The 13,307-nt window shown below is 42.4% G+C and overlaps 1 protein-coding gene across 4 annotated transcripts in view; it reads right to left on the reverse strand.

Annotated features, from left to right (window-relative positions):
- Window positions 1-13,307, reverse strand: part of LOC147253711 (zinc finger protein 236) — a 64,927-nt gene that overhangs the window by 1,144 nt on the left and 50,476 nt on the right. For all 4 annotated transcript variants that reach the window (XM_086218959.1, XM_086218958.1, XM_086218956.1 and 1 more), the window contains exons 27-31: window positions 10,626-10,783; window positions 10,215-10,343; window positions 9,595-9,789; window positions 6,757-6,886; window positions 5,310-5,483 (exon numbers count right to left, since the gene is read on the reverse strand). In XM_086218959.1, coding sequence (XP_086075085.1) covers window positions 5,310-5,483; window positions 6,757-6,886; window positions 9,595-9,789; window positions 10,215-10,343; window positions 10,626-10,783 — 786 coding nt within the window. The remainder of the gene's footprint in view (window positions 1-5,309; window positions 5,484-6,756; window positions 6,887-9,594; window positions 9,790-10,214; window positions 10,344-10,625; window positions 10,784-13,307) is intronic.

The raw sequence follows: 13,307 nt of genomic DNA on the forward strand, positions 1-13,307 counted from the left end.
AACACAGACGCACGCTATACTTCACAATCCTCCACCGTTTGTTTTAATAGCCTCCATTTTTCCTGCTCTTTCTGCTAAAAATGTCATCTCCATTACTCACTGGGATAATACGTCTCATTGCGGGCCCTCAATACGGTGGGAGCCATGTGTCTTAGTGCGCTCAGCGTCAATCAGCTTCACCACAAACCATAAGTCACTGAGGCTGTGCCACTGCTGCAGCCGACCAGTTCACCGCACGGGACCTTGAACCGATATCCTGATATTTACACAAATAATTTGACAGATATTCATATTTAGATCAGCCGTCAGACTGATACTGATATATTATTAAAAATGACAAATATTAAAAAAAGTCCAGGCCTTTTGTAGAATGAGCATATTTTTTTACTGACTATATTTACAATCCTGCAGTAGTGACACAACCGCTTGGTCTGTAATTGGAGCTGAAACCACCCAACCAAACTGTAAAAAGTAATTAATTATTTCTTTATCTGTCCAAACATAATTCCCAACCAACCAAAAAAAAACAAAACAAAAAACAAGTGTTAGGAACCGGTTTTGTCTTCAGAAACATCAGGAGATGCTAGAAATACACGGTTTTGTCACCAGAACAAAGGCTGTAGATGCCTGGATGTCTCCTCCTGGCCCCTCACAGTTACCTGGGTTCATGTGAACCACACAGCAGTAGTTTTTGTAGGTGTTATTAGAAAGAGTAGGTGAGAGGCTGGAGGGGGACGAACTCTGACTGACCCTGCTGCTGCTGCCGAGCGTTCTCCGGCTCCGTCCACACGTGCGGGAAAATGCTTCTTTAACAAACGGATGATTTCATACTATTCTTTGTCCCCCTCTTTTCTCTCGTACATAAACACGTGTGCCCTGTGCTTGCGTATGCGTTTCACATGCTGCTTCATTATTTGTTTTCACCTTCCTTGAAAGGCGACCTGAGACCACCCTCTACCACCCAGTGGCCCCCGAGGGCTGTGGGCAGACCCGCTCTTTATTTTTGTGCAGTCACAGAAGAATTGTCCTCCTCAAAATAAGATTTCCCTTTCAAAAGGAAAAAAAAACACTTCCTGTTGAGTTCAACCTTAAACTACCATTTTGCAGCAATCGACCCGTTTTTCTGTCCCCGCTTGTTTTTTTCCTGACTGTTTTGCTCTAAAATGGCAGTTTTACAGAAGATCACGCATTCGTGTACGGTTGGCATTTTGTTCTACCACTCTGAATAGTTTTATTTTGTTTTTTAATGAGCTGACAAATAGCAGAGAAAAGGCAGTGTCTTTTTCTGACATTACACTGCCAGAAACCACACTTCCGTGCAGCATTTACATGTTCTAGTGTAAGGATGTTAACGGCAGCAACGGTGAGGAGCTGGACTTCCGTAACACTGACTAATGTCTTTTCAAACCCATTTTACTGTGCTGTTGCACCGACGAATTTTACCTGAGTGTGTCTGAACACAGACGCATCCATTAATTCACTGTTCAAATTTGAGGTGGGGGAAGAAAGGTGGTCTGTGGTCGTGGTTTCGATTTATCTGTCTGTCAGCAGGATTTTACAAAAAACATGTGGCTGTTCATACTGAACTTAGTGGAGGGAGGCAACAGACCAGAAGTGAGACGGTTGCAGGACTCAGTGCTCCTCTACTCTATTTAGGAGCAGAAGAGTCAGAGCAACAGCAAATCTGTCTCTTATTTGGTCGGTGACACCTTAATGACTTGGCGATCGGACCCACCAGGATTCCACTGAGTTTTTCGGGGTCCAAGCCTGAGGGGACTGAGCAGTTTATTTCCTGTATGTGTGTTGTTTTGCTGTTGAGACTTTCTGGCACTGTTAGTGCGATGTTTTCAGGTAAAGGTAAATCCCATTACATGAACTACTTTGATATGCAAATGCATCTCCCTCTTTCTTTCTCTCTAGAAGAGCGATAACTAGCAAGATATAAATATTTACAATAAAAATGTTGAAATAGAAATATCTTCATTCGTCAAGTCCATCATACATGGGAGGAGGGAAACTGGAGCACGAAAAATTCCCTCTCGAGTATCAATAGGGGCAAAAATCCTGCATGATGCCAATGCCTGTATGTGTTACAACACGCACGTACATAGATTTCTTTGAATTTTTTCACATTTCCTATTATATAGCACCATTTTGCTGAGTTGATACCACCTGGCTGGAGAGGCTTGCTCTCCACATCGAAGCTCTTTGTACTGTCGGGTCCACAGGGCTGTTTCCCAGTGACCAGGTGAGGAGCAGCAGCATTTCTTGAGAGATGTTCTTGAATCTGCTCACGAGATAGTCAGGATTGAGTCTCTACTGTTTTGGGATTCTATCTGACTCTGCGTACACTGCAGACGTTTTATTTTCCTGGGTTTTTTTTTTTGTTTTTGTTTTGGTTGAGGACAACAGAAAACTCCTCCTCATCTCCCTTCTGGAGCTTCACACTGTCCTGCATTTCTTCTACAATGAAAAAGCTTCTTGCTCATTCCTACTTTCCATCTGATGAAGCCAGTCTTGTTTGTGACACTGCACTACGCCTCTATGCTGAGGGACTACGTTACAATTCCCCTGCAGGTGCTGCTCAGACTGGGTGAGGGAAAGAGAACGTACCCTTGGGCAGCTTTGTGATGCACACTGTGGTTCCTGTGGATAGAGGATAGAGCCCATCAGGGGCCACAGAGAATTCCTCCTCCTCTGAGATGTGCAGTGGGCTCTCTTCCAGGACCTCACTGAAGCAGAAGAACAGCCTCGCATCCTTTTCCACACAGTGAATGAAGCCAAAGCCATCATGTATGGCTTCATCACTCCTCTTTCACAATTCTCCTTTGTGAAGTGGAGGGAATGTCTGAGGACGATGATATTCTTCACCCTCTCTTGCTTGCTTCTGAGGTTGGGGGCGATGTTTAAGAGAATATGTTGCCCCTCCAAAACGGTCACCTTAGACTTAATGTCTTTGACACCGAATGGCAATTCTTTATCAGTGGAAAAATGCAGGTACTGCTACAACCCTGCAGAGGGTCATTCTGGATTTTAAAGGACACCTTGGTACAGACCTTGACAACGTCCCCCTCAAACTGTGCATCGCCTCTGTCTTCAAGTATTACACTTCCTCTGGGAAGCAGTCTCACATTTGTGGCCACTCGTCTCCTCTTCCTGTCCTTGATTATGAAGTCCAAGTCATGTCCACTCTCCAGGGCCTCTAAATAACCCTTAAAGTCACTGCAGTGAAATGATGGCTGTGGCTGCGTCAGGCTGTGAAATAAACCCAAAGGTCTCTATAGTAGCGCACACCACACCCTGGCACCTCCTTTTCTTTTTCTTCACAAACTGCATATTGTGAGCACCGACTGCACCAGTAGACTTGGCGGTCTCTATGTGGTTGAGGTGTTATTTCAGAATTTGGTTGCTTGCTGTGATTTGAACTTTTGAATGGATCTTTCTTCTGTGCGTCTCCTGTTGCAACTCTGATTGCTTGAAGAGGTTTCCCTTAGTTTCTTGATCTTAACTTAAAGCAGTCATGAATGGTACAAAAGGTCTCTTTCTCATGTTTGTGAGACTTTCAGGAACAGAACAATGAAAGTTCATTAAGATCCTCTCACTCAAACTAAAAGTGCTCAGCTTCCTCTACGGGTAGATTCTCTGTTGACTTCGTTTGATGACATACGCTTGTATTAATATCAAAATAAGTTTTAATAATCAAACACATTTGTAAGGTAACTATTGGACTCCACAATCAGAACAATCGCTGTGTATCACACCAATATTTCCTTTGGTTTGGAAACATGGATATGTTAACATTAACACGTGTCATGGAGCATCACGGAATTGGTGACACGTCAAGAAAACTGCAACTCCAGCACGAATGAAAAAGGCAACATTTTGAAACTTTTTGCAGTGAAACTGCCGATTTGAAAGTGAGGGAATCTGGAAAATATGCAAGCACCAGGATGTTCCCCACAGTTTGTCTGCTTTTACATTAATTCCTGCAATTCAAGGATCAATATTTTCTGGGGGGATTGGGTGATGTACTAAGGTGCAGTCTCTGTTCCGGGTTGCAGTGGCAGCAGATGGAGCAAAGTAAACCAGATGCTGTAACCAGTGCCCCCAATATCCTCCTGGGTACCCCAAGCCGCTCCTGGGCAGGGTGAGCTACATATCCCCCCCGTTGGGGTCTGGCTCTACTACCAGAAAAACCATGAAAACATGAGTTAAGAGTTGCTCTGACCTTCTAGAAACTCCGTCATATTCAGAGTCACTACAACAGTCTGTGTTTCACGGAGGTCCTGAGCAGAAGCTGCTGTAAATCTGGTTTTCAAGTTAAAACGGTAAAGATCTGTCAGCACTGTTCTCCTCTTCAGGTCATCTTCAAAAGAGGCTGGAAGGACAGAGCTGGGATGTGTTCATGAAGTGAATATTAATGTGGACATAGGAGTATGAAGCATATTCCCTCAGAACGTGGAGCTGCTGATATCTAAGAGGAAGCTTTGCTGACAGCTGCAAGCGACTGAAGATGTTCTTCAGCGTGACATCTGTCATGATGCGGAAGAACATCACACCACCTACAGAGGAGAGGTGTGTGTGTGTGTGTGTGTTTTACTGCATTACAGTTGTCACAATGATGAAATGTTTAAGTTTGACAAGATACCTCAAAAATGTTGATATGTGATCCCATGAGGCATAGAAAGGTGAATGTTACAAGGCTCTAACATGACGATCGGTACATTCACGCGTATGTCTGACGGAGCTTGTGAGTCTGACTAACACACATTTTTTATGAAGGGGGGGGGGGGCGCGCCCACGCGACTTGCTTTGCTTTTAACAAATATCAAGATTCAGTCCCAGTTCCCGTGTGCTGGGATGACAGTCGACCTACTAAATTGAGTTATTAAGCTACAACTATGGCTCGACTGCAACTGTGCAGGTTATTCCAATTTTGACCAGTAGAAGAGAACAGCAGATAACAGTACATGTTCATGATCATGATCATTTGAATCAAACAGCCCAGCAGGTTTTCTTTGTCCACCAAAACCACTCCAAATTTTCTATCGTTGATAGCGGAGAGAGCAGGTTGAGTGATAACACACACACACACACACATGGGGGGGTGAGTGAGTGAGAGGACGCGGGCTCTTTTAAAATAGCGAAAGTGAAATGTTGCAAGTGATGTCTCCAAATTTTTGCCACCAGAGAGTGCAGGACTGCACACTCACACAAAGACAAATGTCTTCAGCTGTCAGTACATCCAAACGTGACCGTGTGCCTGTGTGTGTGTGTGTGTACTGGTGTGGTACCAGACCGCTGCTCACCGTAGCTGTGGGATCTCTTCATGTGGTGTTTCATGTTGCTCTTCTGGGTGAAGCGGATGCTGCACACCTCACATTTGAAGGGTTTCTTTCCAGTGTGTTTGACCATGTGAACCTGCAGGGCGCTCTTCTGGTTGAAGGCTTTATCGCACTGACCGCACTTGAAGGGTCGCTCGCCTGCACCAAACACACACAGGGCAGCAGAAAAAAAACAATGCTGCTGTCAGACTGGCACGCTGTACTTAACTACAGTTCAAATTCGCTGCCCTAATATATAAAAGAAGGGTAAAGGTTACACAATATCTGTTTACATTTACTCAAGAAAGGAGATTTATGGAGGTCAAATTCAGTTAAATTGGGACAAAAATGTTTAATTACGACAACAAACTGCATTTCGGAAAACTGCTGATTCCTTCAGAGAGGCTGTCTTCACTCATTGGAGGATAAATACGAAATATTCTCTGCTGAGAGGAAGCTGAGTTCACAACCCGACAATATTCCGATCACTTCCACAATCCACTTAGCCAGATCCAAAGCTTTCACCATGTTTGCTCTTGCCAAAACCCACAAGCTCACACATACAAACACCCCACACAGCCTGTAGGAGACACACAAGCGCATGACCCCTCCCCTCACAAAAACATTCCTTTTATAAAACGTCTTTTATGCTCTGAAGCCAGCGAGTGTACCATCTTCTAAATAACGGTACTATGTGACTAAAAATCACTCACACACGCTGCAATTGAAGTTAAAATAGTCAAAAACGTAGTAAAAAGCAGAAAATATAAGCTAGATGTCATATTTCACTGATATTCATGATAGTGGTTCACAGTATTGGAGATATCTGGTGCAGGTACTTAACCCTAGAACACTAACGCCAGGGGATTTTCACCCACGCCATTCTTGTCATGTGATTCTTGACATTTAAGTTCCCAGTTCCATTATTTTTTTTTGTTTGGAAATTTCTCGTTCACGATTGCCTGATTTTTAAATCATTTTGAAGTCTTTTTACAGCGTCTCCCATGGTCCCTTTTTTTCTTTTTATGTGACATTGCATATTGGAAAATTAAAGAAGAGTACTTCAATTTGGCATACAGTGTTGTACTTTAATGTATTTTGATGAAAACTGTATTTTATCAGGAATATTTTATTGGGTAAAATACACCCGGCATTAGTGATGGACGTTAGTGTTCTAGGGTTCACAAAGAAAGGGAGAGGCGGTGGCCAACACAACATTGTTTGGAAGTGATTTAACTTCAGTGGGAGTTTTCCAGAGACGCTTTAATATCTCAGCTTGCCAGGACCCTGTTTGAACATGGAGGGTATTTTTGGAGCATCTTGTTTTGGTGTAAGTCAAGACTGATAAAAACAAAAACTAGAGCCGAATAGTCATTATTTTCTACACATAAATTGGAGAAAAAGCCGGAATCATTACATGGAACCTTGTTACCTGTGTGTGTGCGGTTGTGTCTCTCCAGTTGGCTGCGCTTGGCGAAGGCCTTGATGCAGGACGAGCAGCTGAAGACTCGGGGTTTCTGGGAGCTGGGTGACGGGCCTGGTTGGTGCACTCGTTCATGTTCCTGTTGAAAGATGAGGGGTAAAAAATAAATCTGAGTTTTGCTGTTCCAGAATGTGTCTGATACAAATGTCGGCCATCTACCAACATGTTGGAAACTCTGGAGTCTCATTTATTTCTTCTGCCTACCTGTTCCTGCCATTAAATGGATACATGACATTTTTGATTTGTATAATAAATTAATGTTATATACTGTGTGCTAAAGCTCAGAAAATAATTCAACTGGGAGTTGCGGAGACAATTTTTAATTCTCACCTTTGTCATGAAAAAAAATTCAGCAAAATCCCCAACAGTGAAAACAGTTGCTAATAACAGTCAGTGAGAGAAAATAGTTGGAGTGCTTAAAATTTTTGAGACTGATAACATAAACATTTGAGAGTTTGATTTAAAAAAAACAAAAAAACAAAACCACCCTCTGAAAAAGGAATATGGCACAAAAACTTTATGCCAACGACACCATGTTGTATTCCATTTAAATGGAATGGTTACAGTGAACATACAGTTCCTTTACTCTTACAATGGCGGGTAAAACTACAAGTAATATTGGTCAATGAATGTCCGACAACACAAGGGAAGGTTGATGAACCCAAACACCGAGCAGCACAGAGCAGAAGGTTCCTGATGAGGGAAAGGTCTGTGCTGTACATCTTCCAAGTTTATAAGAAGATCCCAAAACTCTGGAGGGTGTTTGGGGTCATGATGGAGGCGGAGTGTATTACACAGGGATGTCTGACATCATTACTAAAGTTCGAACACACATCCAAATAGAAACACACTTTTACCTCAAACTTGTGAGGTGTTTACAATCCTTTTTTTAACTTCCATCCCCCCCAAAAAACGACAACAACCAAAAACAAAACCACAAAACAAAAAAGTACAAAAATACATATTTTTTGTGGAAGTTATAAATAGAATTCACATTTAAAGCAAGTAAAGCAAGAATATACAGTATATGTGTGTGTGTGTGTGTGTGTGTGTGTGTGTGTGTGTGTGTGTGTGTGTGTGTAAATTTATGCTGAATTTGGGTGCTAATTTTGAAATTAAAGCAAAGTTGTAGGTCAATACATTACAATTCTCTTCATTAATCTTTTTGTCAGGGAGATGGGATGGAAAGTTTTTCTCCAGTAGGATCCAACTAACGTTCTCTCCCAGAAGTGATTAAACTTCATTAACAGACAGTTTTCAGCGTTCTACAATTATAAAGCCACAGTTTTGGTCTGGTTATAATTAAACTGTGAAAAAAAACAGCAGCTCTACCAATTCATCTTCTTTACCACTGGACATATAAAAAAAAAAGATGTATAACCACGATCCAAACGTTAACTGCAGCAATGAACAGTCCAGGGGTGTGGAGTGGATGAAGCTCGGCCAGGCTTGCTGTGTCATCCATCACACCTCATCGTCATTATTTCTTTCCCAGCATGCTTTGGCATTTTTACAAAAGTACAAGCTGCTGGCCTTTGCGCAGAAATTTGACACATGGTGGAGTATGAGCAAGTATGAGAAGTATCAACATGCTTGACCTTTTTCCTCCTGGTGTAAGAGCCAAAACATTTATGCTCTTGAATGTCTCAGCTGCATGAGGAGGATCACCGGGGCGATGAAGCACACAAGCTCCTCCACCATGAATGAATCAGTCGGATGACTCTAATTTGACCAAAATCAAGGTGGGACAAGGAAAAAAGTGCTCCATCAACAGCCTTCCAGAATGAATCCATTATTTCTGGCTTCTGAAATATGACTAAGTTGGGCTGGGTATAGAAAGTTTTTTTTTTTTTTTTTTTTTGGGCACCAATCAAAACACATTGGTTACGTCAGCTTTTGTTCGTATCTCATCAGGTTGAACTGTAGGTGCTCTCTTTAGCTGGCTCCAGCCCTGTACGCTTGTTCTACGGGCTTTCTGAACTCTCTAACCTGATTAAAAACAAACAAACAAACAAAAAAAACCCCAAGGACACAAATACGAGGGAGGCTGAGATCCATCTTAGAGCGGAGAGGATTACATAAGATTGAATGGCCTCATAAGCATTTTTATAAGAGCAAAATTTAAAGGCAACCTTTTTCTTTTTGAGGATGAGTGAAGCTCTGTGCAAATCTTGTGCTATTAGTCAGCCAGTTGAAGATTTCAGTGAAATGTCAGTAACTTTGTCACAATGTGTGTCTCAAAACAGAATATGTTATCCCCAGAGAGACCCCACACACACACACACACACACACACACACACACACACACACACACACACACACACACGACTGAAACTGTACCCTGCCAGTTACAGGAGCTCAGTATGGCATGTTGCACTTGTCGCGCTCATGTGAACATATGCATGGGAGGTTCATGGCAAAAGTGGGAGTCGATGCACAGTGAGACTGATTGTGCTCCGTTTTATGTGTGGGAAAACACACAAAGAAATACATGCTTTGCAAGTGAAATGTTTGCGCCTCCAAAAAGCAGGTGTAGAATGTGAATGAACTGGAGAAACTCCACATTGAAAGCAGTATTCCGAACACAAGTTTGGCTCTTTGAGAGACTTAGCTGTTTTACTCTACTTTTTGATACAAATGTTTCATTCCGCATTAAATATAATTCATAGAAACACAGATGAAGTCTAGATTTGTACAACACGATGAAGAGATTTTGAAAATCGGAGCTAAATAGGAAGCAATAAATGTAAACAGGATGTAAATCACAGTTTACTGGCTATTTTTACCTTCAGATGTGTCGCTCGCTTGAAGGCTTTGTTACAGACACTGCAGACGTGACAGCGGTCCTTGCCGTGAGCTTGTCGACAGTGGCGGCGCAGTGCGTTGGCATTCTGGCACACCTGATTACAGTAGTAACACTGGTGCCTAGTGTCAGCCTCCGGATGGCCTCCCTTACTGCCCTTATGGCTATCGTCAGTAATCTGGATCACAAAAACACACAAGTAAATAATACACTCACTGAAATGTTGGAGCATTGAGAAACAATGATGGCTGCTCATTATCTCCCATCATGATAGAACGCATGACGATCGTGGTACAAGCCTCGCCTTATCTCAGAGTAACCAACATGACTTTGTCAATAACTGAGAGTTTATAACTCCACTGAAATGCAGTTTTTAGACTGATGAGTGAGAGATGTGTTTATTTATATGTGCAGCCAGCCACCGAATTCAAGTTGTGTGAGTGTTAAAATCATTTTGTTGACATTCAATCACTTGAGATGGGCGATCCATCACAGCAGAGTACACTTCTGCTATCTTAAACATTTGCTGACGTCATCAGTGTAAAACCTACTTGTACCCATGTTTGGGCAGCCTGCTATCCCGGGATAATGACATACACTCACATTATATCCATTGTCAGATGCACCGTTTGCAGACTGGGAATGATGGCTGACCAGTATGACCTGTGGGCCAGAGCTGGCTGGCTGGCCTGGTAGACTGGAGTCATTAAGCACTGCAGGAAATGTCTGACCCTGAGGAGGAAAAAGCAATAAACACAACAAGATGTTAAATCAAGTTATGACATCATTGATTTGTAGTGTCTGTACAGCACTACAACTAGATGTACTATTACTACTACTACTATCAATACTATTACGAATAATAATAGAGAGAAAATACAGAATTATCTTAAATCAAATGTAAATATTATATCAAGAGTCAGTCATAGTTCTAAATGACAGCTGTTATTTCATCTTCAAGTTTATACTCTGAGCAAGCTGTGTTTCCAGCCTCTGTGTGTGAGTGTGTGTTACCTGTGTGTTGAGGTTTAGAGAGACACCATCCAGCATGCCTTGTGTATCTGCCAGGGTCAGTGTAACGCAACCATCACTGGCCACACCTCCTGGAGACATCACTAGGCTCTGGGACGCAGCAGTATGTGATAAGGTCGAGCTGGATGGTAGACTGGTGACTGCAGAGTGGGAGAGAGAGAGAGAAAAAAAAAAGCGGTAACATAGATAGTTTCTAATGATCTGAAATTCTGACTAAATCACCAAGAGAAGGTGGAGAATGTGTTGTGACACAGGTAGAACTGGCCCGGTCCAGTATTCTGTGGCACTACTACATTCAGAATTGATACATGCTGCTCGGAAGGAAGGGTAGCAGCAGTAATTGTCTTGCTTGCAAATGATCCAAGCGTGTTTGTTTTTATTGCAGCGAGACAGACAGCAGGCTGAACAAGGTACGCAACAATCTGGCATCTCTTCTTAAACACACACACAGCTTGGAAAAGTGCGGCTGACGTTTAATGATCCTTTACTTGCAATTTTTTCAAGTCAGAATCACGGACTTTTTGGACTTTTTTAAAGACAATGCTGATAAATTTAGTGGAAAGTTTCTTCCAAATTTAAGCAGTTTAAAAATACTGCCACGATTTTGAAAGTTTAATCGAAATTCTCGAATGCTTCTGCAATACAACTGTTCCATTTTAACTTGTTTGTTATGCATGGTACCACCTGATGTTAATATCTACACTATACAGCACTTATATCCACATCATACAGTACTGCGTGAACTTGAGCTCAGGGAGATCACCAGAAAGAGAGCCAGGTTAAAGGTTATGCTGAAGGCTAAACCATACAAACCTCCATTTATCAAAAGCTGGTAAAACATGGGTAGGGTCACTGACACACACTGTTCACTGGCTATTTTATCTGCCAAGAGAGCTTAGATAAGTCATCATAACTGCTCTATGTGCACACGATTGTGTTTCCAAATCAGAAACTTTTGTTGAACAGCCAAGTACTGATTCTCCTTTTAAATCTGGAGACCAAGAGGCCTACAGAGAGGCAAGAGGGAGACGGAGGAAGGGGATTTCAGCAGCCAAGCCCCAGTGCAAACAGTGAATAGAGAGACATTTCAACAATGACAGCACCTGAATAACAACAATTACTGTCAATAAGGACATACCACAGCCTTAAACCCAAGTGACAACACTCTTTCAGACATCTTTAACCAGTTCTTTGTTTGCTTTGACCGCCAGAATAATGAGGTCGATACCTGTCGTGCACTGCTGGAGAAGGAAAAGATCATACAGGTACAGTACATCGGTGCTCTGTAATACTCAACCTGCACAGAGTTGACATCAACTGATCAGCAGGATCGGATGGAGTCAACAGAGGAGTACTGAGCCAATGCCCAGATCAGCTTGCAGAGATATCTACCATCTTAAATCTCTTGTTACAGCAAGCAGTAGTACCCACCTCCCTGAAGTCAGCAACCATTGTCCCAGTACCCAAAAACCCAACGGTGAACTCTCTGAGCGACCGTTGCTCTCACCTCTATCATTTTAAAGTGTTTGAAGGGACTGATTCTCCCCTACATTAAAGCTGCCATTTGCATTAGTCTTGACCAATATTTCTGTAGTTTACATATCGAATGAATAGATTAATAGATGATCCAGTGATAACAGCTCTTCATACAGCTGGATCATCAGAACACGTATGTACAGTATGTAACACCATGATCCCTGGCAAACTGGTCCAACAACCAAACAACCTGGGCCTGCACAGTTGTCTACGCATATAAATACACAACTTCTTAAGCGACAGACCCACCCTTTTGGTTCAGAGACTTATGAGGACAACCTTCGGTGACCAACAATGCCAATCCTTACTACTTTATCTAATGACAATGTGGTTCTCTCCTCTACAGCAAAGCAGTTTCTGGAGCAGTTGGATGCGGTACTGGGTCACTTCAGCAGGAGGACCTCCGGGCACAGTTCTCCAAATGTACCTTTTATCTAGCAGGAGATGAGCAACTTGGGTGTGATCATGTGAAGCCAGCAAGGGAGCTTCCACCGACCCAAACAAGATGGAGGTGGAAACCAATTGGCAGCCCCCTACCACTGTGTCAGAGCTGCGATCACTTCTGAGGTTTATGAGTTGTTAGTGCCATATTTGGAAGGCTTTGCTACATTGGCATTCTCTCCTCATCAGCAGAAGAAGCCAACACAAACCTAATTGAGAAATAAATGGAGGAGCGCCACTGAAATTGTCGCTTTGGACAAAGGCGTCTGCTAAATGAAATTGTAGAATTGTAAATTGTAGAATTGAAATTTTTAGGTCCTAAAAACCAAGCAGAATCAGTTCTGGCCTTTGCTGACATTTCCCTACATTTAATTCTGGAGGTGGACTCAAGCCATGGCAGCCTAGCAGCGGTGCTGTCCAAAGAGCAGGAAGAAAAAGTACAAGAGGATCTACAATTTACTGGTAAACTTGTGATGATGTTTAACAGAGTTTAAAAAAAAAATCTCTGGACCATAAAATTGTCCATAAACCACCATAAAAATGCTGCCGTGGAACGGTGGAGGGTGCAGTACCAGTGTAGCTGTGCTTCTCACATGTGTGGCTGCATATGTCATTCCTCCATAACATTAATAGTGAACAACGCTTTCCAAAATTGTATTGAAATAAAAAGGCCAATTTGTAGAGTTT

The sequence above is a fragment of the Aulostomus chinensis genome, chromosome 11 (genome assembly GCF_037954235.1).
Source record: "Aulostomus chinensis isolate RoL2024-O1b breed Wild chromosome 11, RoL_Achi_v1.0, whole genome shotgun sequence".
In the NCBI taxonomy this organism is placed as follows: Eukaryota; Metazoa; Chordata; class Actinopteri; order Syngnathiformes; family Aulostomidae; genus Aulostomus; species Aulostomus chinensis.